This window comes from Pisolithus orientalis (genome assembly GCF_024613125.1).
Source record: "Pisolithus orientalis strain OTSU chromosome Unknown F5J12scaffold_42, whole genome shotgun sequence".
Classification (NCBI taxonomy): Eukaryota; Fungi; Basidiomycota; class Agaricomycetes; order Boletales; family Pisolithaceae; genus Pisolithus; species Pisolithus orientalis.
Genome location: NW_026260823.1, coordinates 129,811 through 144,594, shown reverse-complemented (window position 1 = coordinate 144,594; position 14,784 = coordinate 129,811). Strand labels below are relative to the sequence as shown.

Genomic DNA, 14,784 nt, shown 5'->3' with positions numbered 1-14,784 from the left:
CCGAAACGGTGAGTGATCGTTTTCTTAGACACGCTTGTCCCTACGCACATTTTACCTGAAGAGCCGTTGTGTGACAAAGTTTCCCATCATCTAGGTCTTGCCGCACTCTCGGTACTGCGATACGTCGGTATTCACATTCTCCAGCGCACGATCTGCCATATCTTCCTACTGAATTATGGCTGCTCATACTCCGCGAAGCCACCGCCATGTCCCCAGATCCTCTTGACATCTCCGTCGGCCTCTCGTTCCTGGAGACACCCTGTGATGTCGAGGAATACTTTGCCGCGATGCGCGTCAAAAGGGACCTCGCCCTCGTTAGCAAAGCGTGGAACAAACACATGCAGGAATTTCTCTATGAGTTCGTTTGGATTAGCCGTGCGAGTCAGGCCAAGGCGCTCGCTCTCACTTTGCTGACTCAGTTCGTCAATGGAAAGCTGTCCAGTGGTCGGTGGATTCGTAGGCTTCATATGGAGACTCCAGCATTGAAGCGCTGTGCAACGGATGATATTCGAACCATCCTTGACTATGCACCTCACCTAGTCATCTATTCGGATCATCATGCGGTGCGGTGTACGCGTTACCAGGAGTTCAGCGACGTCCGGTGCTCGCCCGAACACCTCGTCTCTGCCCTTGCAGTCCCGAACAGCAAACTCCGTCGACTGTCGCTAACCAACTACAGCGACCTCCCCTTTCCATATCACATGTCCCCGATGCTCAAGCAGACTGCAAGAAACCTTGAATACCTGGAGCTATCTTCAACCAGCGTTCCTGTTTCGAGTCGCACTCCTACCCGTACGACGCCCGTCGTTTCCCTTCCCGTTTTGCAGTCGTTGAAGTTGACTTTGGATAACACCACCTTCGCCGTCCTCGCATCTTGGAAGATGCCCAATTTGCGCAATGTTTCCGTCGTTTCTTCCGATTTTGGCTACGCTGGCCAAGGCTTTGCCAACTTCTTCGAGGCTCATGGCTCGAAGATTGAACAGCTTGGAGCTTGGACATTCCTCGTCGCTTATCGTGGAGCACAATCTCTCTCTCACTCCGCGTCCCATACAACAGATACCACTTGGTGACTGGTGCCCGAATTTGAAAGAGTTTATTTGTTCTGCTGATGCAGAGTGGAACTGGAGGAATCCAGACTGGATCGCACCACATATTTTGCTTCCTGCCCATCGCCACTTGCGATTTATCGGAATCCGTGACATTGACAAGCGTCTTATCGACGATGCTGCTGCATTCCCCGCGGACCCCGAAGACGACGCGCCATTCTTCCCACTTCTGGAACAGATCTCTTCTCTACTTTTCAACGATGCCTTTCCCTCTTTGCGCTATATCCGGGACCTCAGTCGTACCTCGCATACTATGCGTTCTGGTCGCCGCCCTGAAATTAGGGTTCTGAAATTCTGGGCCAATGTACTTGCTCGCTGCGGACAACGTCAAGTCTGGCTTGAGGATTATCGCGGTGTCAATATCACCGTTCGCGATCTCAAGCGTGCGGGACTTGTAGCAGCGTAATGCAATACTATAGTCGTGTCACATTTCCTTTCAGAATCACCTCACTTGCATTTTCATTTCAAGCTTCGTTCTCCCTAACACCGTTTCTGGCCATCCTTCTCGCATTTCGTTCTCATATTTTCTTCGCTCGCTCTCGTCCCTTGCCTAACTGTATATTTCATCCCCTAGTCGTTCATCACTGTATCCATCGACATATGCATCTCTCGCCATCACTACTATTTCACATCTTACCTCACTATACCGTTGGGCTTTAATCTAAAGCTGTCCGCTCCTTTTCCTTTTCCTTTCGTCTCTCGCGTTTGTCTTCATGACTTTTTCACCCATGCGCTTTTGTCAGGACCTATGCTCACCTATGTCCCATTGTCCATTTTTAGTGGGTATAAAATGGACTGTTAGGGGATAAGGAATTTCGGGTCCTCGACAGTTTTATTGTGTCTTTTTTCCCCCTTGCATTTTGTTCGTAGTTTGTCTTAGCTGCTATTGGTTGTATATACTTCTGATGGGTACCATTGAGCCAAGTGGTTGATTATTGAACCTGATATTGAGTCTGCTGATCTCGAGTACGTCAAGTTTCAACCGCCTAGATCGACGAACGTAAAATAAGTAGACTAATAGCACATCCGGGACCATCCTGATCCGATCAAGGTCGGACGACGACGACGACCGTTTGTTGGACAAAGCTCCTGCAAATTTGCATTCGCTACTACCAGCGCACGTTCAACACAAGAAAAATGGTACGTTTCTCCATGCTCAGGTGTATGCTCGCTTATAGGGTGATCCCTATGTATACACGTATGTTGAATGCACTACGCCCGCTCACGCTCACGACATGTACGAAAATATGCATGTGCACCCTGCGTCTATAGGACGCCGACTATCGAGTACCTCGTCCACTCGGGGAAACTTTTCGAAGGATTGTCGCGCTCGTCCTCGCCAGAACGATCCACATCGCCCACTATCTCGTTTGCATCCAACTCGTCGGACGACTCTGATACTGAGAACTTCGGCTTTGATGGTGATAATCAAGGAGGGAATGCTTGGGTCGGGAAGCGTCGTAGTGGACAGATGGACGGTGTGCCACGCGAATCGATCGGGATGGCTCCTGGGAGGACGGGTGTGAAGGGTGTAATCAGGGACGAACGGGAGGCACAGCAGATCAAAGCTGCGCAACGCCAGCGGGAGATAGATGCTCTGCGAAGACGGATGGAAAAGGCTAACTTGGGTGGGATGACTTATTTGGAGGAGGAGCGGGAGCGTCGTGAGTTGGAAGGGCTGGAGGAGGAAGAGAAGAAGGTGAGGCGGGATGTGTTAGGGCGTGCCAAGGATGGGCGGTTTGGACATTTGAGGGAGGTGGGCAAGGCGGGGTTCGTTGGGGCCGTTGAAAGAGAGGACAGTGGTGTTTGGGTCGTCGTGCATTTGTATGACCCTGTAAGCAGGACCTCTCTTTTCGTGCGGATGCATGTAGGATTGACACGTTTCTAGTCACTGGACAGGTGTTATGACCTCGACGATACGTTGGCGAGGCTGGCACGGATGTATCCTCAGACCAAGTTCTTACGTGCCCGCGCTGCTGCTCTCGGGTTTGCATCTAAAGGACTGGCGCCGAGGTCTCATAAGTCATATTCGAGGCAACAGGCGATGCCCGGTCGATATGTTGATAACGATGAAGACGAAGTTTTTGGTAACGATGAGGATACAGATGAAAAGACACCTTACTATGATGATGAAGAGGAGAACGAGGAAGTAGAAGTGGACACGGACATGCTACCTACTCTACTTGTCTATCGGGACGGTCAACTCGTGCATAACTGGGTACGGGTTGATTGGGAGGCTGGAAAGGCGGGCGTGGACGATCTGCTTGCACGGTAGGTTCCTAAGGATCTGGTTGTCTGGCGTGTCTCTGACTACATACACATGAATCGCAGACACCATGTTATATCTAGTTCGTCGCGCGGTCTGCCTGCGCTGTGGAGTGCTGGAAATGTAGAAGACGATGAAGATTTGATCTGGAGCGACGAAGAGAACAGTGCTCCAAGGTAATGGTCAGATTTTCACTTCCCCGTGTGTATACGTATTAGTCTCGTACATTACTGGCACCGCTTGTCAGAAGATCCTTATCTGATAAAAGTCACCGCTTTCGGTAGTCAGCGCTTCCTTCCCTCAGACTCGTCTTCATGATGCTCGGAGGCTACAGGCGCCTCCCGATTGAACCTTCTGACAGTGAGCGTAGCTTACAGCACTCATGGACGACTCTGGTGACGCTGAATTGTAACAACGAACACGCAGGTGGAGACGAGGATATGCTATCACACTCGTCAGAAGTGGGCGACGATACTATATCCATTGTAGAGCTAGAGGAAGAAGCACACGTTGGCGTAAAAAAGGTTGAGGCTGCTTTGCAGGTGTACGGACGGTATTCACGATGGGTTCTGTTCGCAAGGCGTGTACCGTTTATCCGCTCTGCTTCTCTCTCGTCTCACCAGCCATGTTCCCGGAACGTCGTGTGATCCTAACACGATGACTGCGACCCACTCTGTTCAATACGCTCGTGTCTTGGCTTGTGCCAGTCTTGCACTCGCGTCGTTCGTTTATGCACTCGATTCTTCCACGACACCCGCCTATCTCACCTTCGCCACCTCGAGCTTCGGAGAACATAGCCTTATAGGTGCCATTACCGTTGTACAGTCACTCATAGGTGCGAAAACGTGTCCACACTGCTCTGCTGTCGCCGCGTAGCGATGGTTCGGCCGACGCGAGCGATTTGCAAAACTTTGTAAAGCGAACCTTGCGGCATTGCTGACATATTGTTGCTTTCGTACAGTCGCCGTCGGAAAACCTGTCATTGCAAAGATAGCAGATGTCTCCTCCCGTGGAACGGCATATGTAACTGTTCGTGAGTGCGCATACTGGTTTGTCTCAACGCTCGGGTGTCTCATTATGGAACCCCAGTATGCTTCTACGCTCTAGGTGGGGATGGTCCAGGCCGCCTTCTTATGGGCGCTAAATCGTTTCTCACAGGTTATTCCGTTATTGCCTCAGCACCGAGCGTAGGTGTGATAGCAGGCGGCATTATTCTTTACGCCATGTCCGTCATCGTTAATTGATTCCTTCATCTCGCGCTGCTAACATGACATACACGGACGATGGTGTCCCGTTGGTCATCACAGCGGAAATACGTGCGTTAGCATTGTCCCTACGCTGCTGCAGTTCCTGACTGCCGGATGTTTAGTGGACTGCAACTACTCACACAGATTGTAATTGCTGATATTACCACATTGACCTGGAGAGGACTCGTTGTATCGCTCGCCTCTACGCCGTTCATTATAAATGCATTTGTAGGACCTAATATTTCTTCAGCCGTAATCGAGCATCTAGGATGGAGGTGGGGATGTGAGTTGCCGAGCGTACCCTGTGTTTATCAAGCTCTCATGAATATGATACACAGACGGCATGTTTGCTATCCTGATGCCCCTTGTGCTCGCTCCGCTCATCACTACCCTGTTGTGGGGCGAACGTAAGGCCAAGAAATTGGCGCTGGTGGACTCGCTCTTGAGCAGAACACGATCTCGAGCCAGGTCTCTGTCCCGCTATTCCCAGACAACGCGAAGTTCAAAGGACACCCGCCAGTTTAGCTATGATATCCTGAAGCAACGGTTCCAGCGGATAGCAGAGCAACTTGATCTCGTGGGACTCATCCTACTTGGAGCGGCGATCTCCTTGATCCTGCTCCCGCTTACCATGTCTGTCAGTGGATCGCTGAGAAGTGGTACGACTAAGCCCGCTGTTTCCATCGAAATGTAAATGACTGGCGAGGGTTAGGGCCGATCATCGCTATGTTGATTGTTGGAGTGGTTCTACTTGGGATCTTCGCGTATTGGGACATCCGTGTCGCGAAGATCCCTGTTTTCGCGCCTCGTTTCATGAGGAATACAAGCGTCATTATTGCAGCACTCATCGGATTTTTTGACTTCGTGAGTGTCATCGTTGCACTCACTTCTGGTCTATGGCTTAGGTCAAATGTCCACGCCAGATGTCGTTCTATCTCACTTATACCTACTTGTACTCGTTTGTACTGGTTGTAAAGCCGTGGTACGTGTTCCGTTCCAATTAATGTTACGCGAGTCACCGATGTACTGATTCCTGTCTTAGGTCATTAGTCAACGCGACATACTTCATGCAGGCCCAGTCTGTCGCGCTAACGTTCTCCGGTATCATTGCCGGTATATGTATGCGTTATTTCCATCGCTACAAGGTCCGATTCCTCGCCGCCAATTCGCCGTGCGGTAGTCTCACATTTTGCAGTATGTACTTATCACCGGGTTGATCGTGCGCTTCGCGTGAGCTGCTCTTAAACTATATGATGGGCCGTGTCTGCCGTTCTTACCTCGGTCTGCAGCGGTGTCACGATGATGATCTACTCTCGAGGTGCGAATAGCTCTGACGCTGAACTCGTCGCTACCCAGATCTTGCAAGGGCTGGGTGGTGGCCTCGCGGCGGTCTCTTCCCAGGTCGGTGCCCAAGCATCCGTAACGCACGCGGACGTCGCAATTATCACTGCACTCGTCTTATTGTTGACGGAGATTGGTGGCGCCGCCGGGAATGCATGCGGTAGGTACCTTGTGCCTGGCTATAAGATTTTGGAGAGAGATGACGCGTCATATGATAAGCCGGGGCCATATGGTCCAACACAATGCCTCGTAATCTGGAGAAATATTTGCCATGGTTGACGGACGTGCAGCGTGCCGACTTGTACGGCAGTATTACCTCGGTCACGTCGTTGCCGCGCGGGAACCCCGTCCGTGAAGGCGCCATACAAGGTACGCATGACAACCCTTGTTTTCTAGCATATAATCACCGTTGCACATGGAAAAAATGATGATAGCGTACGACGACACGATGAAAGTAATGGTGATTGCTGCCGTCGTCGTCAGCGTACTACCCATGCTGCTTGCACTGGGGATGCCAAACTGGTACCTGGGAGATAAGCAGAACGCCGTCGACGCTGCTGACCTGGATGGGCGGAAGTCGGTGGAAACGGAAGTCGGGAGCAATGAGACTCGCAACGTCAATGGGGGGGATACGTCACGAATGGGAGATCCCGCCCCATAAGTAGATTAGTTTTGGTAAGCGATGGACACATTTTTCTTGGTTTTCTGGTGGCGCTAACCTTGTGCACAGATCCCAAAATGGTGGAACGCACGTTGGTCTTACTATTCTGCACCACTGAGCTGCTGGTGCTGTAAGCAGGGTCCTGGTGGGAGCGCACAGTGTCTTTCGTGCCTTGTGATGTGACTCCGTTCGAATCTTAATAATTCGCTCTGGTACTGCGTGAAGCGGTGCTCGACTTCAGGCCTCCGTTCTAGAGCAGCCGCGAAGACAAAACCCTTCCACTTCCCATGGCTACCAAAGCAGGTGATTGCGATGTGCGCAGTGTGCCCGCTGGAAAAAGGAGGTACCTGTCAATGTGTTCTGATTACCGATAACAAGCAGCACACTCGTTCACACTCCTAGGGGGATCCGATAACTAGGCTCGTGAAGCAGATACGGTGACCATGCGTGCCTATATGACTATGCCGTTTAAAGGGTGAGGACCTTGTCGTTTTGTATATATATATATTTTTTTTTTCAATCGAGCGCGGGAAATGGTGTGAGTGGGTGTGCCGTGTGGCAGATTCCAGTACCCTGAGCTCTTCCTGGGTCAGTGGCCCACATACATACCGCCGCCGAATACCGAAAGCCCATTCGAGAACCATGACCTTTATCACTCAGATTTGTCGATCCCGCGCTCGGCGATCGTACTTCAATTGCTGCCCGCCGTTCTGAATAGTAATAGTAAAATATTTCATGATTTCCCAACTGCTTAGAACGTTGTTTTTTTCAACACAGTGCAGTCCCTTTCATCATATCTTTCCAGGTAAGCCGCATACGGCCGTGCGTAACCTCTGTGCGCACCGCGCCACGTCGTGCTCGGACCACTGCCTTGTGAACCCTCACGCAACCCCGAAAAAAAAAGTGGACAAATGTGCGGACTTACATATTGTCGGCTGCCCTTGTGATTAACCAGGACCGCCGACCTCAGCCACGTGGAACGATTGTGATCGAAAGAAATGCCCGTGCTCCTATCACGACTTTTCCGACCGATATTTTCCGGGTTCAAGAGCGTCAAGGGAGGTCAGCATGCATGGCCAAGGTTCAGAACACATTGACGAGCATTTCAACTTTGTCTCGAGTCTGTCGGTTAGTGTATGACGTTGCAGTGCGCCACGCCGCCAAACCCTTTCCTCCAAGATGGAGCATCCAGGACTGATTTGGAGTCCGCTAGCGAACGCTCTGAATAATTCTTCACTGCTTCAGTATCCGGGACGTCACAAGGCACTCATCCCCCACTTGGAGCTCTGACCACATAGGGTGGCTATGACGTCATACCTGAGGTGGTTGCGCCCAACGCACATAAGACAGCCTCGCGCCAGGCTAGCTAGCTTCATTGCAAACGATGTACAAGCGACTTGTCTGTCTTGCACGTCCATTTGCGTTGCGCAATTCTCCAATCTCGCTCGAACGTCCAGGGCGCGTCCCCGGGACAATCGGTCTTGTAGCGACTGGTGGTGGCCCTTTCTCGAGTGCACGCGCGCTTCGCTGCCAGCTCTGTCTCAGGAAGGACCCGGTAGTCAATCCGTCGAGCATGCTACGCAGAACTGTGAAGGAGGAATTAGGGAACTCGCTTACTGATTGGGCAGCGCGAGATTGCGGGCGGCGTGTTCACTGTCGACACTGTGAAACCTAAAGTTGACTCTTTCGTAAGTACACCTTAAGCATGGACGCATGGTTCGGTTTGTTACGATGAAACGGCTCATATCGTGTCACTTTAACAGTTTGGAATTACGGGTGCTGTTGCGGTCAAGGTGCCCACTCCGGTGTTTGTTATGGGTCTTGCTGGTGGTTTGCCGTACATCGCATCTGCAGGGACGACCGTGTACCTTGCCCACCAGGCGGGACTGGCTACGTTGGGACTAGCTACGAATCTCGATCCAGGTGTCGCGCTCACCGTTCTTGATCAAGCTCTTAACTTCCAAGTCCATTACGGCGCCGTGCTGCTATCTTTCCTAGGTGCGACTTTCCTCGTGTGATAATATTAATTTTATCCAAGCGTTGCTTATTGGACATCTCTACCTTCAGGCGCACTGCACTGGGGTATGGAGATAGCTGAGTATGGGGGGTACAAAGGCTACTAGACGCCTTTGCCTCGGAGTGGCCCCGGCCATCGTTGCATGGTCTACAATCACGCTACAGCCTACGACAGCCCTGCTTTGCCAGTGGCTTGGATTCGTGGGTTTGTGGTACTCCGATAACAGGGCCACCGCTTGGGGATGGAGTGAGTTTTCAATACGGTATAATCGCTTAGGGATGATGGGGATGGCTGACAACTTGCTTTTTCTTATTTGTCGTGTCCTGCGATTCATAGCGCCGGTATGGTACTCGCAGTACCGTTTCTACCTTTCCCTTCTCGTGGGGACGTGCATCATCGGCTCACTAGCAGGCACATCGTATTATGGTCCTGTAGCTGGGCACGGACTTCTCTCACACGATCTGTACATGATCCGAGCTGAAAGGTTAGCAATTTCCTCACTTGCATACCTGTGATCGCTCTGCTTGAATTACTGACTCTCCTCTTACGCACTACAGAAATTACTTCACACCCGAGCGTTCTGGTGTAGTGAAGGGTGACATCGAAGCTATCCCTGCCGGCGAAGACGCTGATAACTATGTTATCATACGTCGAAAGCACAAGTCTGAAGAGGGATCGGAGTCCAAGGAAGAACAGTAAGAGATACGCATAGCATACCTATTGAACTTGTACCAGTATGTCTTGAGCAATCATTTCAGACCAACTGCCATTGTCTTCAAGTTCTACAATCCGAGGTAACTTGGAAGGATTGGGATTAGTACTGTCACGACGCAGATAGTGAAGACCATGGACTTCCGAACTGACAGGATAGTACAACACACGGTGATGAGTGTGATGCACTACTAGCCATAAAGCAGATTATCAAAGCGCTCTATCCACTCGCCATTCAATGTCGCAGCTTACCGGGACACGGATGCAGTAGGCATACCTTCGTTGACCGTCACCACACGTGCGGTGTGAAGGGCGCTCCCGCAGCCTGTGGTGTGCTGTGGGGCCTGGAAAAATATAATGCCAGTACGAGCGATACCTCAAGTATTCTGGCGCAACTCGGAATTATACATACTGTGAACGGATGCTGCAGGCTCGTCTGCCGTTTCTTATCAGCATGCCACTGTGCTGAGGTAGGTAAGCTTCGGGGGGTTCTAATCGATCGGCATATTCCTGGATGCTTCCGGGTCTAGGTCTGAAATTTTTTTGTTCTGTCCTCCCTGAGCCCTCCACTGGCGCGGGAGTCGGAGATGGTACTGCCGGAGGGGCGCCTGGAGGGCTTTGGCATCAGCCACTGCCACTCGTGATCTCCTGAAGTATGGTCATACAGCACGAGTGCGCACTGACATTTATAATGGACTCCTTTTACCCAGAACCCCCTCCGAAGCAATTCACTCCCCTCATTTTCTTTATTTCCATGCACGTTCCCTTCATTTCACGTAGGGCCCGGCGTGGAGCAGTTGCAGTCGGTGGCGAAGGTGGTATCGGTGCTGGTGCTGGTGCTGGTGAGGGTGCGGGTGCGGGCGGTTTGAAGGGCCCGGGAGAAAGCGAAAGTTCTGGCAGTGGTGGTAAGAGTCCGAGCGGAAGTTCCACCGATTAACGTTTCCCTAAGGATAGTTTCTCTGTCCTCAGGTACTTCGACTGGCAAACTAAGTTCGGTTCCTCTTTCGTCTTCGTCGAGTTCGTCCGGAAGTCTCGGGAAGAGTAGTGCGACTGCTTATGGATATGGCGGTGGAGAGTCCATCGTGATCCCCCCCGATGAGTTGTTCGCCAGGCGGAGTGCTGGTGGGGGAACGAGGGACCAGATATTCGGCAGCAGGTAACCAATCTTCCTGAACGCTGACTGTCGTCTATGACCCGAACTGTGGACCAATAGAACCTATGGAAGCGGATATCCGGGCATCACAGGACGCGGTGTTTCAGGTCGTGGTTTCCCGTTCTGGTACTGGCCAGTCGTGTGGATTGACACTGCAGCAGAGAGTCAACCTTATCTCAATGGTTCAGAGGTATTTCCTTTCGACGCGTATGATTGCATGTCTTTCTTGTTGATGGTACTATTTTCCATGCAGTACGGGGACGCCTATAATACAAGTCGTTTCGGCGGTCCCCTCGTGGAAGCCACGTTTATATCCAACACTTCCAGCCCAAATACCGTATTTCATGTCTTATCTGACAACAGCACCATTGTGTCCCTTATTCATTCCATCGACGCCAACTGCTCGCACTACCTCTCTTCATCCAGCTCTTCCTCTCCAGTAGCCTTTAACGCGAGCTCTGCGACTGCCCCACATCCCGACTAAGCCATTCAATACTATCGTGCAAGTAGCGTCGTACTAACGCTGGATGGGTACAACAATTCAGTAACGCTCAGTAACAATACCAATATGACGGATTCACCCCTTCCGCCGAACATCGATACGAATTTAACAGTTTGCTTGAATCAGACGATCGGATTGGCAGTTCCACTTGTTGACGGTGCTCTCCCATCGTCATTCGCGGCGCGTCTATTGGCTAGTACGGTGTTGCTGGGCACAGCAACACAATTATTGTTGTCACTCGCTTGACGACATCTCTACTGTACTTGTGCGTTGGGAGTGTAGCATTATTCTATTCCGTCTTGTTTCCTGCGTCCTTGTTGTTGTAGCCGCCTAGGTCTGTATTTTTGGAGGTTCACTATTCAAAATTCAATATCAATGTTCATTATTGACAGAAATAAGAATATAGGGCTGTGCGACACGCGATGCATTCAGCGAAGAACCCAACTAGCTCGTGTTTGTCGACGAGTCGGCATCCCGTTTGATCTGGTGAGTGAGTGCTTGGATCCTTTTGTGGCTACCAATACATATCCGGAGTGCGTGCAATTGCGGAGGTGGGTCATACTTTACTAGTATTTCGTAGGGCTGACCGAAGAAGAGAATGATGATATTACCATGATAAATACACACATCACGCACGTCATACTCAGAGGTGTGCCATTAATGCTTCTCTGTATGCTCTGCCGCTCAGCAGTACGATTGCGGGTAGGAAAATCCACCATGGGCGATATCCAGTGATTCCTAGTTGTTATGTACGAAGTAGGATCCAGCTCTTCGTATTCCATGAGGCTTTACGCCGTATTGTGCACTAAAGATCTCAGAGCACTGCTGCCCGAAATTTACAGTATCAGTTCCAAGTAATTTCGAGACAGGCGACTACTGTAAGATAAAAAAAGACGAAGAAAAGAACGTGTGGATAGAATACTTGTACGGCTGGAACACCAAATCTTCGAGCAACTCTGGCTCCGTCGTCGTACCATCGACCGAAAAGCACTGGTATGTCTCCCACGTATCCCGCCAACCTCTCGCTCAGCAGCAAATACCATCTCGTTTTTCGGCATCTCCCCACAAATTGAAAATGTCGACTTTTTCCCCATATACCACATACCAGAATGTCGATCATTTGGTGCCACCGTTCCTTAGGACATGTAACTTAGTGCCTTCAACACCTCCTGAGTCTCTGGGCTATTCACGTGTTGGCTCCATCTCGATGCTCTCTTCGACTTGCTAGCCTTGGCTGAACCCGAGAGACTTGTAGTGGAGATCACCGAGATCCTTCTACTCGTACGACGCGAAAGAAGCGGCACATTAGTGGAAGTTCCGGATGGAATAGGAAGGAGTCCGAGGTGCCGATCCTCCACGGGGAGGAACCGGCACAGAGAACCGGATTGATTTGGAGCGCTTGGAGAGGGACGGAAGCATCGAAAGGTGACGGCTCTTGTCCCTTGGTTTCTCTCTTCTGGGTGAAGATGGTAGTTCGGCCTGTGCACCAGCATTCGTATTCGCCTCGGCAGTGCCTGGGACCCTCTCATCGGGTATATCCTCCCAGACAAGGGCGTCAGCCGCTGAGGGTTTGGGTGAGGCTCGTTCGGTGTCGACAAGCGTCGACACCGAGGAAAATGATTCACGAGTTGACCGGGATGAAGATGGGGGAAACGAAGAAAGAAATGGATATGGAGTCGGTGGAGACGACGAGGGCCCCGCCTTAGCGTCGTCTCCCATGACGAGGAAGGACACATGTCTCTTCTTCCGAGATATCGCAGGACGCGGAGAAAATATTCCGCACCCGGTGTTTGCGGAAATGCGCACACGACCAGCATACGTATCAGCTTGTTTGGGATCCCGACTAACGAAAATGATAGGACTGAGGGGGACGGGCGTCAGCTCCTGTGCTGGAGTGGATGCAGGATGTTCCGGAGGAGTCAAAGGCTCCGGGCACGTTGACGCCTTTGCGGAACGGGGTGTAGACGGGGGAGCTGAACGTTGTTTACGCCTGAACCGAAAGATGCGGAAGAACATGTCTTTGGATGCCGTGATACGAGGATGACCTGCACCCTGGAAGGAATGTGTGGGATGGCCTTGAGGGACAGGGCTCCTGCATTGTGAACAGTCGCTACTTATGCGATCGATTGTCGGGGTGAAGATAAGTAAAAGTCCTCGGAAGATCAACGACCTGTGTCGTTCTTACCACGAGGGCGCTTCGATTTGACTGATCTGTTAATATGACAGCACGTCCGTTGTTACGGACACCGGAACGCGACGCTCAGGTAGGAAGTTACAAGAAATGACTTTCACCTATTTTTCAATAGAGCTTGCGACTACTCACTCCAACGGAGGGCGAGGTCCGAGGTGTTCTAGGGACTAACTGAGAGTAGCCTGCTTGGAGAAGACATAAAAACAAGAAATGAACGCACATCAACGGGAAAACGTACAGTATGATGTCGAGTGAAGAACTACCGACGAAATGTCATAGGACCTGTCAGAATGCAACGAACGGGTGTTAAATGTGACCCAGTCATATCGTGCTACGTACGATGCACTGCTAGGAATGCGCGGGATGCTACCATCATCATCGAATCATCCATGGTCACCTAGCGAGCGATCAGCAGGGTCCCTGCCAGTACTTGCAGTGCCTGTTGAAGGTGTTCATCAAGTGATCATGGAAACACATTTGGTTGTGGCTATGCCATTTCTGTCTCCGACAAATTAATGGGGGAGGAGATAATCTCCAAGTCCATATGCCCTCGTAAGCAAGCATATTATACTGACGTATAGAGTCCATGTTTAGTTGGTATTCATAGTAAGATAACATATCCGTGAGTTACTTGATCATTGGCGGTCGATGTGCTGATGGTTAGCAGCTATTTGGAGGGACTTCACCAACTTTTTTTTTTTTCAAACGGGACGCTGTACTGTCAAAGATGATTAACAATAGTGCATGTCGGCCTCACGGGGCGTCCCACCTGGCCGTCCCCAAAATTTCCACCTTACAAATGCTCCCGAGCTTGTTTTGCTACACTTCGATGCCACAATTACATTCATCTCTCACAATTGGTGGCAGTCTGAACGCATCCTATACTATGTCCTCCATTTTAGACTGATCGCGCTGATGGGTTATCTAGGCTCAAGGACTCACTTGAACGCCCGGCTCTTTGCTTATGGAGGTGAGTCTTCAAACGACTGAGCTGAAGTCGGTTCAAGGGCTCTTTGCCTTCATCTGAAGAGTCGAAGCATGTAGAGTTACAGGTAACGTGTAGCCCCACGCCTGAAGACCTCATGTACGAGTGAGATACACACGTATCACAAAACTTCTTATCGTCGTCGTTGTCTAAGCTATATCTCATCCAACTTCCGCACGGAATACGATGCGATCGACGGTCTTTCCGGGCGTGAAGCCGGGCTTTCAGATTGGATATTAACGACGCGCAGATAAGTTTTTCAAGACGTTTGAATGATTATTCATTATCAGCCAGATGTTTAGAGACACTTCACGATGTTGGGTGTGACCGTTGCGCTCAGTTCGCCTCGAAGCATTTCGGTTCACCGGCAGCAAAAGCTGTGGTGAAGAATTATCTCGGCTACCTTGAAGATGTCTATGACACCCTACCCAAACACTAGACGGCATAGATAACCACGGTCAAACTCTTTTTCTCTTAATGTACCTAGCTTGATTTGCCAAGATTGGTTTAACCTTTGTGTGGGAGACCTTGCAGGGTCATCAGGTCCGCATAAGGCCGACATCGGACGGTCTTCTCGGCGACAGGAGTGGGGCTAAAGGGGTCC

General features: G+C 50.9%; 6 protein-coding genes across 6 annotated transcripts; 5 read left to right on the top strand and 1 right to left on the bottom strand.

The window, feature by feature from the left end:
* Positions 1–287: 287 nt before the first annotated feature.
* Positions 288–1,512, top strand: F5J12DRAFT_907249 (uncharacterized protein; the record flags this gene model as incomplete). Its single annotated transcript, XM_051748902.1, has 2 exons — positions 288–908; positions 991–1,512. The coding sequence occupies 2 exons, from the start codon at positions 288–290 to the stop codon at positions 1,510–1,512; spliced, it is 1,143 nt and encodes a 380-aa protein (XP_051596148.1).
* A 552-nt stretch (positions 1,513–2,064) lies between these two features.
* Positions 2,065–3,625, top strand: F5J12DRAFT_413686 (thioredoxin-like protein). Its single transcript, XM_051739299.1, has 2 exons — positions 2,065–2,940; positions 2,995–3,625. The coding sequence occupies exons 1-2, from the start codon at positions 2,314–2,316 to the stop codon at positions 3,379–3,381; spliced, it is 1,014 nt and encodes a 337-aa protein (XP_051596147.1). The 5' UTR covers positions 2,065–2,313; the 3' UTR covers positions 3,382–3,625.
* F5J12DRAFT_413728 (major facilitator superfamily domain-containing protein) lies at positions 3,504–6,848 on the top strand. The gene is made up of 17 exons (XM_051739300.1): positions 3,504–3,732; positions 3,799–3,952; positions 4,080–4,207; positions 4,334–4,405; positions 4,462–4,479; positions 4,531–4,597; positions 4,680–4,688; positions 4,742–4,902; positions 4,958–5,278; positions 5,332–5,483; positions 5,543–5,601; positions 5,662–5,764; positions 5,815–5,849; positions 5,909–6,120; positions 6,180–6,329; positions 6,395–6,635; positions 6,691–6,848. Exons 1-16 carry the CDS (start codon positions 3,687–3,689, stop codon positions 6,619–6,621), a joined length of 1,914 nt encoding a protein of 637 aa, XP_051596146.1. The 5' UTR covers positions 3,504–3,686; the 3' UTR covers positions 6,622–6,635; positions 6,691–6,848.
* Positions 6,849–7,535: 687 nt separating this feature from the next.
* On the top strand, positions 7,536–9,423 carry F5J12DRAFT_856936 (uncharacterized protein). The gene is made up of 9 exons (XM_051746723.1): positions 7,536–7,749; positions 7,835–8,117; positions 8,171–8,187; positions 8,226–8,309; positions 8,385–8,619; positions 8,689–8,719; positions 8,745–8,884; positions 8,975–9,122; positions 9,196–9,423. The coding sequence occupies exons 2-9, from the start codon at positions 8,006–8,008 to the stop codon at positions 9,335–9,337; spliced, it is 909 nt and encodes a 302-aa protein (XP_051596145.1). The 5' UTR covers positions 7,536–7,749; positions 7,835–8,005; the 3' UTR covers positions 9,338–9,423.
* A 285-nt stretch (positions 9,424–9,708) lies between these two features.
* F5J12DRAFT_856930 (uncharacterized protein) lies at positions 9,709–11,417 on the top strand. The gene is made up of 6 exons (XM_051746722.1): positions 9,709–10,002; positions 10,060–10,254; positions 10,319–10,505; positions 10,563–10,692; positions 10,756–10,874; positions 11,010–11,417. The coding sequence occupies exons 2-6, from the start codon at positions 10,104–10,106 to the stop codon at positions 11,248–11,250; spliced, it is 828 nt and encodes a 275-aa protein (XP_051596144.1). The 5' UTR covers positions 9,709–10,002; positions 10,060–10,103; the 3' UTR covers positions 11,251–11,417.
* Positions 11,418–11,668: 251 nt separating this feature from the next.
* Positions 11,669–13,377, bottom strand: F5J12DRAFT_856921 (uncharacterized protein). The gene is made up of 2 exons (XM_051746721.1): positions 12,386–13,377; positions 11,669–12,282 (listed from the first exon to the last, which is right to left on the bottom strand). Exons 1-2 carry the CDS (start codon positions 13,018–13,020, stop codon positions 12,141–12,143), a joined length of 777 nt encoding a protein of 258 aa, XP_051596143.1. The 5' UTR covers positions 13,021–13,377; the 3' UTR covers positions 11,669–12,140.
* Between the last annotated feature and the right edge of the window lie 1,407 nt (positions 13,378–14,784).